The sequence below is a fragment of the Siphateles boraxobius genome, unplaced genomic scaffold (assembly GCF_051911475.1).
Source record: "Siphateles boraxobius isolate OS27281-9 unplaced genomic scaffold, OSU_SipBor_1 48, whole genome shotgun sequence".
Taxonomy (NCBI): domain Eukaryota; kingdom Metazoa; phylum Chordata; class Actinopteri; order Cypriniformes; family Leuciscidae; genus Siphateles; species Siphateles boraxobius.
The window spans coordinates 7540732-7556246 of NW_027509119.1; the positions used below are offsets into that span (position 1 = coordinate 7540732).

At 41.7% G+C, this 15515-nt stretch overlaps 1 protein-coding gene across 6 annotated transcripts in view; it reads right to left on the reverse strand.

The window, feature by feature from the left end:
• zfhx3b (zinc finger homeobox 3b) overlaps positions 1-15515 on the reverse strand; it is a 240994-nt gene that overhangs the window by 59397 nt on the left and 166082 nt on the right. For all 6 annotated transcript variants that reach the window (XM_077201829.1, XM_077201832.1, XM_077201831.1 and 3 more), the window contains one exon: positions 3834-4065. In XM_077201829.1, coding sequence (XP_077057944.1) covers positions 3834-4065 — 232 coding nt within the window. The remainder of the gene's footprint in view (positions 1-3833; positions 4066-15515) is intronic.

Consider the following 15515-nt stretch of genomic DNA (forward strand, 5'->3'; position numbering starts at 1 on the left):
TTCAAAAAAACTTCAGTCCATTAAGTCTTCTGAAATGAGAGACCCCAATGTGTCATCTAGCTATATGCCCTGGTGAACATCACTCATAGAACCTGTCATCTGCTGCTGTAGTGTCTCTTCCCACACATCAAGCTCAGACACACACACACACACTCTGGAAGCTGACTGTGTGCATGTAAGCATGTGTTAGTGTGTGTTGTCTTGGGTGTCTGAGTTTTATGATCTTCAGAAACCCTTCTTGCAGAGAGCTCCTTTGTGTTGTGGCAAGAAAAGGGGTTAAGAATGACAAATGGACATCCAGTGAGAGAATGACATGCTTGTGCAGCACATTTTCAATGCGAGGCAGAAATTAAAACAATGCATGCCTTTTATCCGCACACAGCTCTAATTGGATGGGAAACTCTGCCGCCTTGGCACTCTGTGGGCGAATCAGAGGGCAAAAAAAAATGTGGCACAGAAACCCGGCCTACAATATCTGCCTGCATTCACGCCAAGACACCATAATCACACAGATGTTACGGATTTTGTGAATGCATTGTCGTCATATCTGAATACCCTATATTGTGTTTGTTATGGGCCTAATAATGCTTAGTTGGAATGTACTCACGGGTGATTGGTTACTTTAATCAAGCCTAAACATGGTTAGTTCTGAGAGAAAACAATCTAACAACAGCATATGGATCAGAACCGAAAACAAAGCTAATCAATATTTCCACAATCAATTGTTTTCATCAACAGCATCTGCTATGGCACACTTTCTGTGAATTAGTGGTATGGATCTTTTTTTAAAAATGATCCTCATTGATATAGTTAACAAATGACCAGAAAATGGAATGTGACAGTTCCGGAGAGAGACGTGAAAAACCTCCCTCAGGGGTGGCTGTGCAGCCTTAATTTGGGAACTATTAAAGTGCTGTATCTGTTGGTTAATGTGCATTACTGGGGGCTCTTAATTCATAAACGTATACAATAATTATTCGCCAAAGAGTTCTGCACAAAAGGATAAAGGATAGTCTGGGTGCTTGCTAGGGCACTGCCATGAGGTTGCTAATGTGTTACTGGATAAGGTTTTACAAAAATAATTTAAACTCTAATGAATCATTGTGAATCAGTTCAAAAGATTAATCAAAATGAACAATTTAACAGAAAAGAAATCTCAAAAAAACATCCCTATGACATGAGGTATAATTCATGTCCGTAGCACAAATGATTTGCATACCAAAGTTTATTACTTAAAGTTAGAATTAGGAGTTTCAAAAACTCTATCCACAATGCTTTTGTCCAGGGTTGTCGGAAACTCCAGGTGAGAAAATCGGGGAGTGGGGAAGTCGAGCTCTGCTTAGGGAAGTAGCCCAGCATCTAACACCAATAGAGCTGCATACTACACGGCAGCAGCTAAGGGAATTGCTGCCTAGCTGACCCAGAAATCCAGGGCCAGCTTTGTTTTAACAAGCAGGGGAGCCTTCTACCACTTTAGCAACTGTGCCTCAACCACAAGAAAGAGCCCAGTGCCTCAGAAGAGCTAGCAGGGAGGAAATTAAATATTACACCATCAGGGAATGGTTTCACTCGGGTTAAGGGGGGGCTGGGGGTGCAGGACATTAAGAAGTTTAAAGGTAGTTTGGGGAGGGTGGGTTCATAAGCATGGGGAACGGCAGTGAAGAATTAGCAACATTCATTCTTGCTGATGAAGAAGTATGTTCATTACCAGTGTAATTCGAACAAGATGCTTAAGATGCTGTTGGAGAAGGCGAAGAAGGGCAACATTCTTTATTACACACCTCATTTCATTTAACTGACCTTTAAATATATATACTTATTTATATATACACAAGAGTTGAAAAAAGTCACTCTTTGGCCCTGCTATTTAAAGGGATGAGACTTGTTTTCAAGCTAAGCAGTGCGCCACGGCTTGGACGACAGAAGCTTGAGTTTGATCCTGCATCTGTAGGGCAATCAATCAGCTGTTCAACGCTCCGACTGCAGCCCGCTCCGTTTGGTAAACAGAGCGTCAAAGGCAATTAGGACAGTGGTTCCTCTCGGAAGACCCAGCCTCCCTAACAGAGCGCTCATTGGCCCAATACTGACGTCAGTTAGCAGGTATCGGCTATCAAAAGACAGGGGCGCTGGGACCCTTTTCTCTTGCTCATTCTGTCTGCATAAGAAACAATAGCTGATAATAAGAGGCAGGCTGGTTCCCTTTTGAGCTGCTGGTCGATTTACACTCACCTTGTCCTTCATCAGCATTTCCCAGTCAGCACTGGGCTAGACCTCAGCCTTAATCACCTACATATTCTCTCCTGAAGGTACAGGAATTCAATAATATCTAGTCTAGAAAAAGGCAGTAATTAAATACATCAAAAAGCTTGCATGGCCACGCAATCAGCCATCATCAAAGCACGCAGCCATTTCTCACTAAAAAGAACATCTCATCTGACTAATCCTGGAAGATTTCGGAAAAGTTGCACTGCTCGGCAGACATAATGTGTTGTTTGTGAGTTGTTGGCTCATTTGACGTCAAGGGGGTACGACTGGATTGCTGCAACTAGAAAAAAAGATGGCAGAGGGTTGCAAATGTGTGTGTGCCTGCGTGTAGCGACTGCATGCTTCTCTGCCCACACATCCCTACTGCAGGAGTCATTACCTAACCTCCAACCAGACTCACAAACAAGGGAATCCATTAACGCACATCAAAGGTTAGCCAAGAAAATATATAAATAAATGCTACATCAACCAAAAAAGAGAGAGAGAGCTAGGGAGAGAGAGAAAACCAGACTTGTTTGTGAACTCTTTACCTCCACCTACCCAGAAACACACTCTAAATCTCCTGCACCCCCACCCTTTTAACCTAAGTGGGCCTTCCTATTGCCTTTGCATGTTCACTTGTCCACTGTACTATAGTCATTAACATATTTGGAGTGCAGCGAGCAGAAAGCTTAATTGTCCTTAATTGCTCGGCTAAATATGTTCTCTAATGATTCTCCTCAGATCTGTGACTGCCTTTTGCGCAATTTCCCGGCCGCTGGCTTCATTATCCCTGCCTCCTTGGAACAAAGCATCTTTAGAGGCCAACTCCCCCTGCCGTCTTTTGCTCTCCCTCTCTCTCTCTCCCCCACGGCACAACGCTAAGAGCCAGTCGGGCCGCCTGGCTTGCGGGAGGGAGGGGAGCGACGCACAATGGAAATCTTTTGTCAGGGCACGAGAGTCAAAATGATTAGAAAACCAAATCCATGCTGAAACAGTGTGTTAATTGACTGCAGCTCTGTCGTCTTAATGGCTAACTAACATATGGCCTGACGAAGGTCTCAGCCCCAGCCTTTTGTTTTTAGCACCCCCTCCCCTCGCCGTTCGGAGCTTAATGGCATCTATGATTGTTTGTTTAATGCCGACACAGCAATGGGACTGTACTCGTATTAATGAAGATGCTGTGCCAGATCGCCATTGTCCTTAGGATATCCTCCCGCCTTATCAGTCATCAATGGAGCACAGAGCCACAGCAGTGATGTCATAGGCACGACCCAGGGACTGAAGATGTGCTGTGCTCTTTCACTTAGAAGCATCTTTATGACTCCAGTGTACTTTATGCCTTGTGACCAGGTCTCAAAAATCAGGTAAAGATTCAATCTGCTATATTGGTAACCGAATCTAAAGCCATGCAACAATGAACATTGTAGTCTATTTATAATGCAATTTCTATCTATTAACAATCTGAATTATGAATGGAGTGGGTATTTTCCACTCTCAGTTTCAAAAGACGCCACAACAACTACAGAGGGATACATCCCCATGCATATCAGGTGAGCATAGAAGCTTGTATTCATTTTAATTCTTACCCGTGTCGGCAGACGGACACTTGCGAATGGTGAAGATGGCACTCAACTCCTCCTCTTCCTCGGGCAGTCCCTTCTGCAAGCGCTGCAGCTTCCGCAGGCTCTCACTGCGCTGGTGCTTCATGGAACGGACGTGTTGGATGAGGTTCAACTTAGCCTTGGTGGAGTAGTTACACAGGACACAGTGGTAGTAGCACGACTCGCCCTCCACAGCGTTCTCGTGCTGCTGCAAATGCTGTAGTGTGAGAGAGAGAGAACAAGAGAGTTAGCATGGGGTTTTTAACTAACGTGATACCTAATGCCATTTGCAAATGAATAAATCAATTGCCAATCAGGACTCCGTTGTTTAACACAAAGTCAACGTCATTCATCAACACTAAGTTGGTCTAGGTGTGTTTCTGTGTGCTAACAAGACGGAGGGGGACGTTGGCATCCTCTGGGCTGGTGAGCTAGACGAGACGAGCATGTCAGTATCTACAGGAAGCGCTTGAGCAGGGACACACTGAGAAAAGTGCATTGATCCCTTTCACTCAAGAGAAGTCTTTCGTCTCTGAAAAGGAAACTCCAAACATCTGCCTGTTTCACGCATGGGATGCTAAATATTGATCACCAGTGAGTCAAATCCTGCTTCTTTGAGAGCAAGGCAAAAAGAGAGAGACGGGTGGTGGTGTGGTGCTCTGACTACCTCCAGAAGAGGTTATAGGGATCCTTGGGGAGGACCAGAGATATGTGCTATGATCCACAAACCCAAAACAAGCCAACCACACCGCACACCCAACGGTAACAACAATCCCAAGTCGAGTCTGTGTTCATTGAGCATTAAACGTCTAATCAATGAGATAAGACCAACACAATAAGGGCATTGCAAGCCTATAAATCTGAATGCTAGTCCCTAGTTAGCAAATGTGTTGAAAGCACTTATACATCTTGCATAACCTTGATTCGTTTCTTCTTTCAAGATATGATTGTGACTTGAAGCCTTACGAAAGGTACAAATGAACTTTAGTGTATACTGTCAATGTTGATCAATTGCAAATCATTTTTCATGGCCGTCATCTTTCTGGCGAATTGTTTTTGTGTATGTAGAGTGAAAGATTCATTGCAATTTATAAATGTTAGACTATACATACACGTACTCTCCACCCTCCATGTAAAGAGAAACAAATAACCTTTGTGTCTTCAGGAACAGCACACGCTACATCTTTGAAACTATATGACGAAGGTAGCTTTAATACTTTAATAAATACATATATATAATAATAATAATTTTGGTTGGAACCATGGCCTAGCAGCTAGTGTAAATACTTTGCCACACTGAACAAATGGTATATTAAGGGGTGATATGTGTTGGGCTCATAACATTTCAATCATATCTGCTCATCAAATAGCAGTATCTTCCCAAAGTCTCTTTACCTTGTATTCCTTGTTTACCTTCCTTCTGTTACACGTTTCATGAAAAAGCAACTGAATTGCACCACAAATGAGATGATGCAAATCTGTAAAAATATCTCTCTGCCTTTTTGCCTGGAAAAACATGTATTTTCTCTCTTGTGGAGAAGCTCTTAATCTCCTGCACAGACCACCCCCAAACCCTGACAAAGGTCGGGGAAAACAAATTGATTCATTAAGACGCGGCTGAGTTGGCTTTGCCCTGCAGCGCAGAGATGAGATGCTTTTCCATCGGCTGATGCACAAAGCCAAAAGTAACATTAGATTTTTAACCCAATTAATGCCACATCAGGTGTTGACAACAGTGAGAGAGGAAAAAATATTATCTTCCCTGAAATGTTCTCCTTCTTTGGTAATATTTAATTTTCGGGCAACATTGCTATAAGGTTTTTTTTTTGTTTGTTTTTTAAAGCAATTGTGGTGCTGGTATCATATGTCACCCTGGTATACCTAAGATGTGCATTAGGGCCACTGACTTCCAGGAATGGGTTTTTGCTTTTCGTGTGTGCCCCTCAGCTCCATGTAATGGAGTTATTAGGTGATCGTAAAAGGCTCTGTCTTTCTCCTCACGCTCTCTCTCGCTCTCCTTCACTCCTTTTTCTGTTTGAAGTGGGGGTATGATGTCATTGAGTAGGTGCTGCTGGATGTTTTGGGCTTTACTTGAACTGCGCTCCCCCAACCCCCCCTCCCAACACATATGCAGCATATCAGAACTCAGGTACACTGAGCTGTCACGGATTTGCTTGTATAAGACACCAAATAAATCCGTTGTGTGCTACAAGATGGCACAGTTTTTTCTTTCTTCGCAAGCGAGGAGAATATATGAACTGAAATGCACATCTTTACTTGAGCCATCTTTTGTGAAAATAAGTGCAGCAAAAAAGAGACACCTGAACTAAACTTCAAAGATCTTTTTTTTTTAAATATGGGGAGTTTTACAGGGCCCATAAAAAGGGTAGAATTTACACGGTGAACCTTAACTGGTTCAGCACAGAGAAGAGCAATATATCACTTTTTTCCCAAACTGAAGCCAGTCTACCACACACTGGATTCTACATACGTATATTAGCCAATATGCTATACAGTGATGGTATCATTACCGTTTTGTTACAGCTACCATATTTACTCCAAAGTACCATGGTGCTCAGGTGCTTCAAAGAATAACATGTTATTACAAAAAATATATATTCAAAGGTACGTTTAATAAGGGATATTAGAAGGTTTAAGACTCTCCAACTCAACATAAAATAGAATTTTCCTGAATTTTCATAAAGCAGAGATAAATATATTGCTCTCCAGGTCTGACACCAGAGGGCCAAACAGACCTACATCTCTCTCTCACAAACAGATATATCTATATGATTCCATCTGAAACATTCACACAAGCGATCCCTGAGATGATCTCTTCACCTAATCTCCCACCCAACACACACCCCTGGGTCTGAACGTGAAACACAATAACGCATGAGAGAGTTTATGTGCAGCATGTCTGTTTTCTATGATCCTGAGATGAAGCTCCATGCTGATAAATCACCTCCAACTGAAGTGCAGGAATTCAGCGGCTTAATGAAAAAGTCATGTTCACCGAGCAGGGAGGGGCCAGTCAGGGTGCTGTTGAGAAGTCTCCCCTCCGCAGGGGCCCCAGAACAGCCACATACAGGCCCCTGGAGCCAGAGAAGGCCACAGAGTCAGCATGGCTTACATTACAACTCAAAATTCATTTAATTGGCTGGAAGTTAATGGCAGACTTACAGGAGAGCACATGAGCTGTGGGGAAGTGCAGTGGAGTGAAACCTGAGTGGGCTGGAGGGAGTAAATGTGTGTGTGTGTGTGTGTGTGTGTGTGTGTGTGTGTGTGTGTGTGTGTGTGTGTGTGTGTGTGTGTGTGTGTGTGTGTGTGTGTGTGTGTGTGTGTGTGTGTGGACTGGTAAACCCTACATTATGGGGACAAAATGTCCCCATAAGGATGGCAATATCTGAAATCCTTGTTCGTGTGGGGACATTTTTTGGTCCCCATGAGGAAAACAGCTTATAAATCATACTAAGTGATGTTTTTTGAAAATGTAAAAATGCAGAAAGTTTTCTGTGATGGGTAGGTTTAGGGGTAGGGTTAGTGTGAGGGAATAGAATATACAGTTTGTACAGTATAAAAATCATTATGTCTATGGAAAGTCCCCATAAAATATGGAAACACTACATGTGTGTGTGTGTGTGAGAGAGAGAGAGAAGGAGAGTGCACATGTGTGCAGCAAGAGCGGCCCATCTTTACAGGACATGAGTTTTGATTACTCTCTCTCTCACACACATGCACATAACTACCCAAGTAAGTTATGAATAAGTCCCCTGTACTCGTGTAGGTGAGGAAAAGCAAGGGGCGACTCACCTCATCCACCCCGCAGCAACTCAACACTGCATCTCTGCCTGTTTTGCTCCCATCACGCACAGCTATCACTTTCAACACCTACCTGCTCCTGTGCATGGATCTACAGAAGGATCCACTTATGTGGGCTGAAAAAACACACACCTTTCACACCCATCGCCACTTTAACTGCCAGAGAGCCGAATACAGGGCAGGCACTCAGCATACTCTGTGAAAACCTCCACAAATGCCAGGCCCACAGCGGAATCGTGGTAAATCAACTCAAGTACACAAGTACATGGGCACAGATGCTTCTAGCTATTCAAGTTATTCATAACACTACGCAGGTCCATGTGGGATTCTCAGTTGCTGCAAGAGTGCTATTTTCTACACACTGTTTTCTTTTAGTCAATGTTTTATTTTTAGTCTAATTTTAGTCAACAAAATAAATAAGAATGGTTGAGACCTCAATTAAACCTCAATTTTTGATTTTCATGAATTACATTTATATATATATATATATATATATATATATATATATATATATATATATTTATATATATATATATATATATATTCAAAACTACATTAATCACTATATATATATTTTCTTACTTCATCTCATATTTTTATCAATTTTTTTTTTAAAGCAATTGTTCTTGCTAATGAAAACCACGAACAGTCATTTTGTTGATGAGTTTAACAGCCAGTTTCTTTTCAATTTGAATTGCAAGCTTGTTATTTAGAGCAGTGATTCTCAACTCCAGTCCTCGGTACCCACTGCTCTGCACATTTTTTATGTCTCCTTATTTAACACACCTGATTCAGATCACCAGCTCGTTAGGAGAGACTCCTTGATCTGAACTGAGTGTGTCAGATAAGAGAGACATACAAAATGTGCAGAGCAGCGGGTCCTGAGGACTGGAGTTGAGAAGCACTGATTTAGAGTAAGGTTAAACTATTACCATACTTATAACTGGCTACCTGAATAGTAACATAACTGGTTTAATATAATAGACTTTTAAAGGTAACTCTTTTGTTCCCTTGAGTAACTGTGGTTTGTTAAACGTTATGCATGAGCAAAGGGACCAGACGCTTGACATGTATTGGCCAAGCATTCACCTATGCAATTGTGTACTTGTGTAGAGGGTTTTTTTTTTCTGGCCTAAAGCCATACACAAATGGCGCATATGGTGACCAGTGACCACGCACACAAAAACAGAGAGAGAGAGAGAGAGAGAGAGAGAGAGAGAGAGAGAGAGAGAGAGAGAGAGAGAGAGAGACAGACCCCCTTTTGATCCAACCCTGATTTCTACTATTAAATTTGGCAGTGCTCTTAATACAAAATTAATGCATTAAAAAAGATGACTATCCAGTGGCTAAATAGCTATCAATTTCTCCCAGAGCTGACGAATTCCCACTGTGAGTGAGCCAGAGAGTGTCTGAATGTGTATTGCTTTGTAATTATCCCAATGATTCTCGGCACTTAGGCCTGGTGATTTCCACTCAAACTCGCTCACACACATACGTCTGCATTTCTATCTATCATGGTGGAGATGTTCCATTGACTTCTGTTATTTTAATACTGAGCTAATGACATTTTCTAACCCTATCCGAACCCCTCAGCACAAACCATTCTGCATTTTAATTAAGACATGTTTATAAACACAATTTTTCCTCACAGAAAAATGTGGGGGTTGGTCCCCACAATGGAGGTTATTTTTGGTTTTTACTATACTTGTAGGGACATTTGGTCAACACAATGCAGGCTAAACCTGACACGCACAAACCATCTGATACTGATACCAGAGACAGGAAACTAACAGAAACTGGACTAATGCACTATCTAAGCCAAAATGCTTAAACACTGGCCACAACACGTCAGGTTGTTAATGTCAGGTTATAAATCCATTGATACCATGATGATGTGGGGTCACACCAGTGACTGAAGGGCAGCACAGTAAACTGGATTCAGTCATGTGTCATTTTGATTGATACAGTCAAGTGCATTGACACCTTTGTAACCAGCCTAATGATGTCATTGGTTAAATAATAGCCAATGAGATCACTGCTCTGCATCCTGAGATGAGACAAAGGGATTTGCCTAATGGGCAGAAAAACCCAGGCAGAGATGAGACGGGAAGCTGCACCCTTTCTCACATCTCACTCCGTGTGTGTGTTTGGGTAGGTTTACTTAGCTGTACTTTAGTGGCAAAACTGTCCCGAAAAGTTCTAGATCTTACAAAACCTTACTTGTGAAAAAAATAAAAAATCTAAATACAAACGGTTCCTTTTTTTGCAAAACTACAATTTTTGCCACTACACTAGTGGCCGTAAAACACAGACATCCTTTATTCTCTTTCAAGTCTTACAAATTGCGATTACAGTGGCAGATTATCGATGAATAAAAACTTGTTTTTCAAAGACTTGTAGAAGTAAGCTAAAATGGCATGATTGCTTCAGCAAATGCATTTATATCTGTTGTCTGCCTTTGTTAACACTATCGGTTAGGTTTAGGGTAGGGTTTTGTGTAGGTGGAAAGTTATTTTCATACAAGATAGAGCATTAACATTAGCGCCACTCACCGGACATTTCATTTCCAAACTGCTGCTATACGTACAACAAACAACATAAAACTAAAAATGCTTTTAGCATCACTCACTGGACATTTAACCTTAAAAGTTTGGTGAAACATACAAGATACAACGTAATATCATTTTGCAGAAATGTCACCAAAGGCAAATGAGCACCATGAGCATTAAGGGCAGGGATTTGGCTTGGGTTGGGCTGTTGCAATTAAAGAGCTTTATACAGAAACAATAGAAGTCTAAGTTCTTCTTCATTACAGGAGCTACAGTGTTTCAATATTTAGTATGCTGTGAATGAGCCTGTCCTACCTCCTTCACTTCACCATTTTTCTATCTCATTTCTCACTTAGCAGCAGTAGTTTAAGGAGTAGCAGAACAGCGACCACAGAAGCTGCACTGGATGCCAAGTTCAACGGCTGGTTCAAATTAGCCACTGCGAGCGGTGACATGCCCAGACGCTGTGCTGTGGCTGGAGAGACAGCACGTACCCACTTCTTAACTGCATACCTGCCACTTCCTGCACCTCTCTCACTCTGCTGTTTCCAGGATCGCTTTGCTTCGTTCTCCTGGAATAGCCATTCTAACACTTCCCAGAGGAACATTTTATAGCTCAGATCTTGCTCTTTCATATATCAGGAGTTAATGGAGTTTAATGTTTTACTCAATAATTAACTGTGTTTCAGCTGTTTCTCCTAAAAAGGAGAAATAAAAACAGTCACAAATGAAACAACAGTTGATAATGTAGGGGTGTAGATTTAAAATGAAATGAATAAATGTAGATAGCGAATTCTGAGAGAAATTGAGATCTGTGAAGATTTTAATTGAGATCGCATTAAAATCTCTGGCTCTTAAATTAAAGACGTTGCTATCTTGTCCAATCTGAGCACAATTTGTGACATTGTTCTCACACTGACTGAGGAGAAAAGTCAATATCCATTTAATATCTGTCTAGGTGAAACAACTGAGACATGTAAGTGATCTTGTTTGTGATTTATCTTTACTAAACTTAACCAAGTTATAAGTCATGTTCCAGATATGATACAATGAATAACACAATGGCTGTGCTGAATCTGTGATTCAGTTCTCTGTCATAAATTAAACTGGTTTGAATGGATTACTGTACATGTGCATTGAGAAAAAATAAGGGTGAAAAACAGAGAGATGGGGGCCTTAAAACAATCCTCTCCAGCAGCTTATACCACCCCAGTGCACTTTAACAGTAAATAAAGCAATAATTATTGAATTCCTTTGGAATAAATAAGCAGCTAGAAAGTAAACAATAGGAACATAATTGTAGAAAGAAGGCAATCAATGCCTTCAGTCATTTGGCTTGTGTTGATTATGCGTACGCTCGTTTGTGTATGTTTCTTTGTGTCTTTGAGTAAAAAGCAATAGCGGTTAGAGGGAGGGTGTAGTGACAAGCAGTTAAATAATACCCTCTCGCATACACCGGTACAAAACAAGCATGGGGTAATCCTTCCTCCAGTAATGCCCCTGCATTTCCAAACAATGGTTCTCAATCAGCTGATCAATGTGTCCACATAATTCATTGTGCGAATCGGTCTAGGTGAGGGAGGAAGAGAGCAAGGGAACTCTATAGAAGAGATTGAGAATGAGAACTCAGGGCAGTGGAGATATCAATACCCAGATCTGAGACACTACGGCAGTGGCAATGCCCAAGGCCTTTTTTAAATAGGACAAGAATATACACATAATGTAGTCTTTTAAGTCAAAATAAACACGTTACTTGTAAAATGAGATGAGCCACATTTTACATTAAGAGACTTTGTGATCATGCAGGAAATTAAGTTTAATCCAGGGTTGGGTAAAATAAAGAGTTGCACAACTATATTAATCGCTAGACGTCGCCTTCCACCATGAAGAGCTAATTAACAGCTTAGCCTCCCATTGTTTTTATGAACGCAAGCCCTGTAGCGCCAAGCCACATCCAGCCCCGTAGTACAATAACTCTGCCTGCAGGAGGCGACAGCTGTGTGGAGCTCTAGGGGCAACACACACAGCTGTTCCAACTGTCCCTAGACATCTGCGGCCGCCTGGTGCCATCTGGAAATTTAGGAGTGCAGCTTAGGACCTGTAGAGATCCTCCTACCCCCTGCAACCTCCAGAGCGCTTCCCATAACTAACCCTCCGTTTTGGTAAGAGACAATGTTGATAATTATTGGGAAAGGACAGTGAAAGAATTCTGTGTATGTCTCAGGGCATGCAGACAGGAGACAGACACAATCAATTGAGAGACATTCAGAGGTACTTAGACCGTTCAATGATGTCTTATTTGTTATATTAGCTTAAAACACATGACTTGTTCTGGTGTTCTAGCAAGAACAGAATGATTTGTGAGAAAAACATACTTGCAGAAAAAATAACTACATCTATTTCACAAAGTCAAATAAATAAAAGAAAACACTGTTGGAGATACCAAATGAGTCATGTTGTAGTTATGAGAATACATACAATTGTAGCAATATTGTTACAATAACTGTCTGAACTTGACTGAAACTGGGGACTGACTAACTTCATTTTTGTTTATCTAAAGAGGTTGATGTAACACCGCAAACATCAAACTTTTCGTCCAGATTCTTCTGGGACAGATATCAAATGCTTCATAGGACTCAGGGCAAAACTAAAAGTATGGAAGGATCCTGAATGATGATCATCAACATCTGAGTTAATAAAAGGCAAACATTTACCAATAACCCACAAATTAGCGAATACCCAAATCCAACCCAAGTGAAGAAGACCTTCTCCTAATAAAGTCATAGACGTTATGAAAAGGACACCCCACAGTATTAACTCTTCAGGTTTGTATTATCTAGCTTTCACCTCCAGCTTTCCTTGTTAGTCTGCGTGAATATTTCATTACCACATAATTGGTTGATGCTCCAGGCTAGGTTATAAGGCAGTAAGAATGCTCCCCTCTTCCTTATTCTTCTTTTCTAAAATTCACAAAGGGCAGTCTGGAGTCGGCAGCGTGGATTCTTTGAACTGGTCTCCGATGGGGAAATGTTTGAGTTGCCAGGCTCTGCCCCTCTCATCCGCCCGGCTTCACCTTCACCCACAGGACTAGTGTAATGAGAGGGCCTGATCGTGGCCCTGTGCCAGAGTAAATATTTAAGCTCAGCTTAAAGAGCCTGGCTTTTATAAGCTGTGTTGGGCCTACAATGGCGCAACAGGCCCTAAGAGTTCTCACCTTCTTAACATGCAAATGAATAAGCGGGGGCGGGCCGGGGGTGGTTGCTTTGGGAAACTTATTTGCATAGCACATAAGCATTCTGAGTGTCTGAGGGCAATGTAGAGGTAACAAACTTTGAGCACCTATCCATTTCTAGTGGCTTTCTCTCTGTGTTTCTAAAGATATACTTTATTTGCCTTTACTCAATTGCTTTGACTTCTACTAACTTCATAAAGAGATTTGAAGTCCCAATAGCCTAGGATACTGAGCTGTAATGTACTTGTCACTTAATTTGAGCAAATTAACTTGTTAATTAATGTCATTAACCTAAACATACAGTGCCTCTTTATTGTGAGAAACAAAATATATGGTGGGGTTGTTAAATCTGTCATTCATAAAAGGACTGTTCTAGCTTAGACTCTACTGAAAACATACTATATTACATAGTCCTATTTTGAATACACATTGTTCTGTGCTGGTTTACAAAAGTATAAGATGTCTGTATTGTCAGGATGTTTAGCAATCAAAGAAGTATACGACAAAGAAATCCATGAAAATATTATACCCCTGAATCTGTGTATGTTTTTACCTTCAGCAAGACATGAATTTGAAGCAAGAACTTTTTTTAAACCCTGGCCTCTAGCTTATGCCCAGAGGAGCCTGAGCACTTCTGTTGAAAAGTGGAGCTCTTTGGCAGAGGCTCACCTGTCCATCCCATAATCTCACTCTTCTCTCTTTAAGCAGAATTCACATGGGTGCTGAAAACATACAGCGCTTTATGGGATCTGTCATCAGTGCCAACTCATTAGCTTGTAAAGGAAAGAAGAAATACAACTTTACTTTCCATAAAAAATAAACAAAGTTCTCATTGATCAGGGTAATCAATAGTGAATCGATAACCTAAGCCCTCATCATTCCAAGTCCAGCATAATTACAGCTGAGATATGGTCATTATCACTAAAATCAAAAAAGGTGCAGGTCTAACTAAAGGCAGCTCAATTGCTTCAGTGTTGCTGGGCTGTGGAAATACTGTGCAGGGCCCTCTGAAGGACCTCTGCATGCGATTCCCAAAATAACTTGCTCACGCCATCAGTCATCGTGTCATTGAAGAGGTTGCGGCCATTGCTGCCCATTTGAAGGCATTTAATTCTGTGCACTGCTACTGCGTCAGCATAGCAAAGCTTTGTATTGTATTGCTAATGTAAAGTTAGTTATATATAGGATAGCATTAAGCAACCGCCCTGTGATTTTAATGTACTAAATGTTGTGGAAGAGTGCCCTCCTTATGAGATTTGCAGCCAGTTTAGGTGCTAGAAAAAATAAGAAGCTCTGACACACTTAAATGTCAAAGGAAGAGGAGAGGTTTTTAAAAGTGATGAAATATGGCAGAATGGCAGTAATTGGCACCAAACCCAACCCTGTTTTGATTTTGAACTCGCTGTCCATGCAAATAGCATTGCAGATGCAGGGTGACAACGGCGCAGCGTGCAAAGTGCTAACAGGTAGACTGCTAGAAAATGCATAACTGGGCCTGAGCATGCTGCTAACAGAGGCCAGTATTCCTCCTCCGGCTCGAGTTTCTGTGTCACTTCACTTTGAACTGCATACGCGATGAGCGGCTGGAGGCATAAGTGCACTTGGCAATGCCACTACGAGAGAAGCGTATACAGTTTCTAAACCAGCTCTGTGTCTCACTCTCGCCTTCTCCCTTCCCTGCATTCTCCACCAAAGCGCCGGGAGCGCAATGCTTGTAAAAGTAACCACAGCTCTTTAAGAGGCTCATGTATTTACAAACGGAGGTATGTTGAAATCAAAGGAATTACCACATGACATAACACATCAAGCAGCCAGCGGATAGAGAATTTATAGGGCGGATTCGAACATGGGTGGTGCGCCCAGGAACTATGCCATTGTTTGATCATGCACAGCCACAAGCAAGTACAACTCACTCACCTATGACAGGTCCCGGGTTCACTGGCTCATTGGCGTCAACCCCCACCTTTCGCTGCCTTTCTCTCAGTCAGGTGGTTACAGGTGCAGAGTGCTATTGTTTTCTACTTCCTGTTGATCCTCCACATGCTGATTTCTCCTCACATGTTG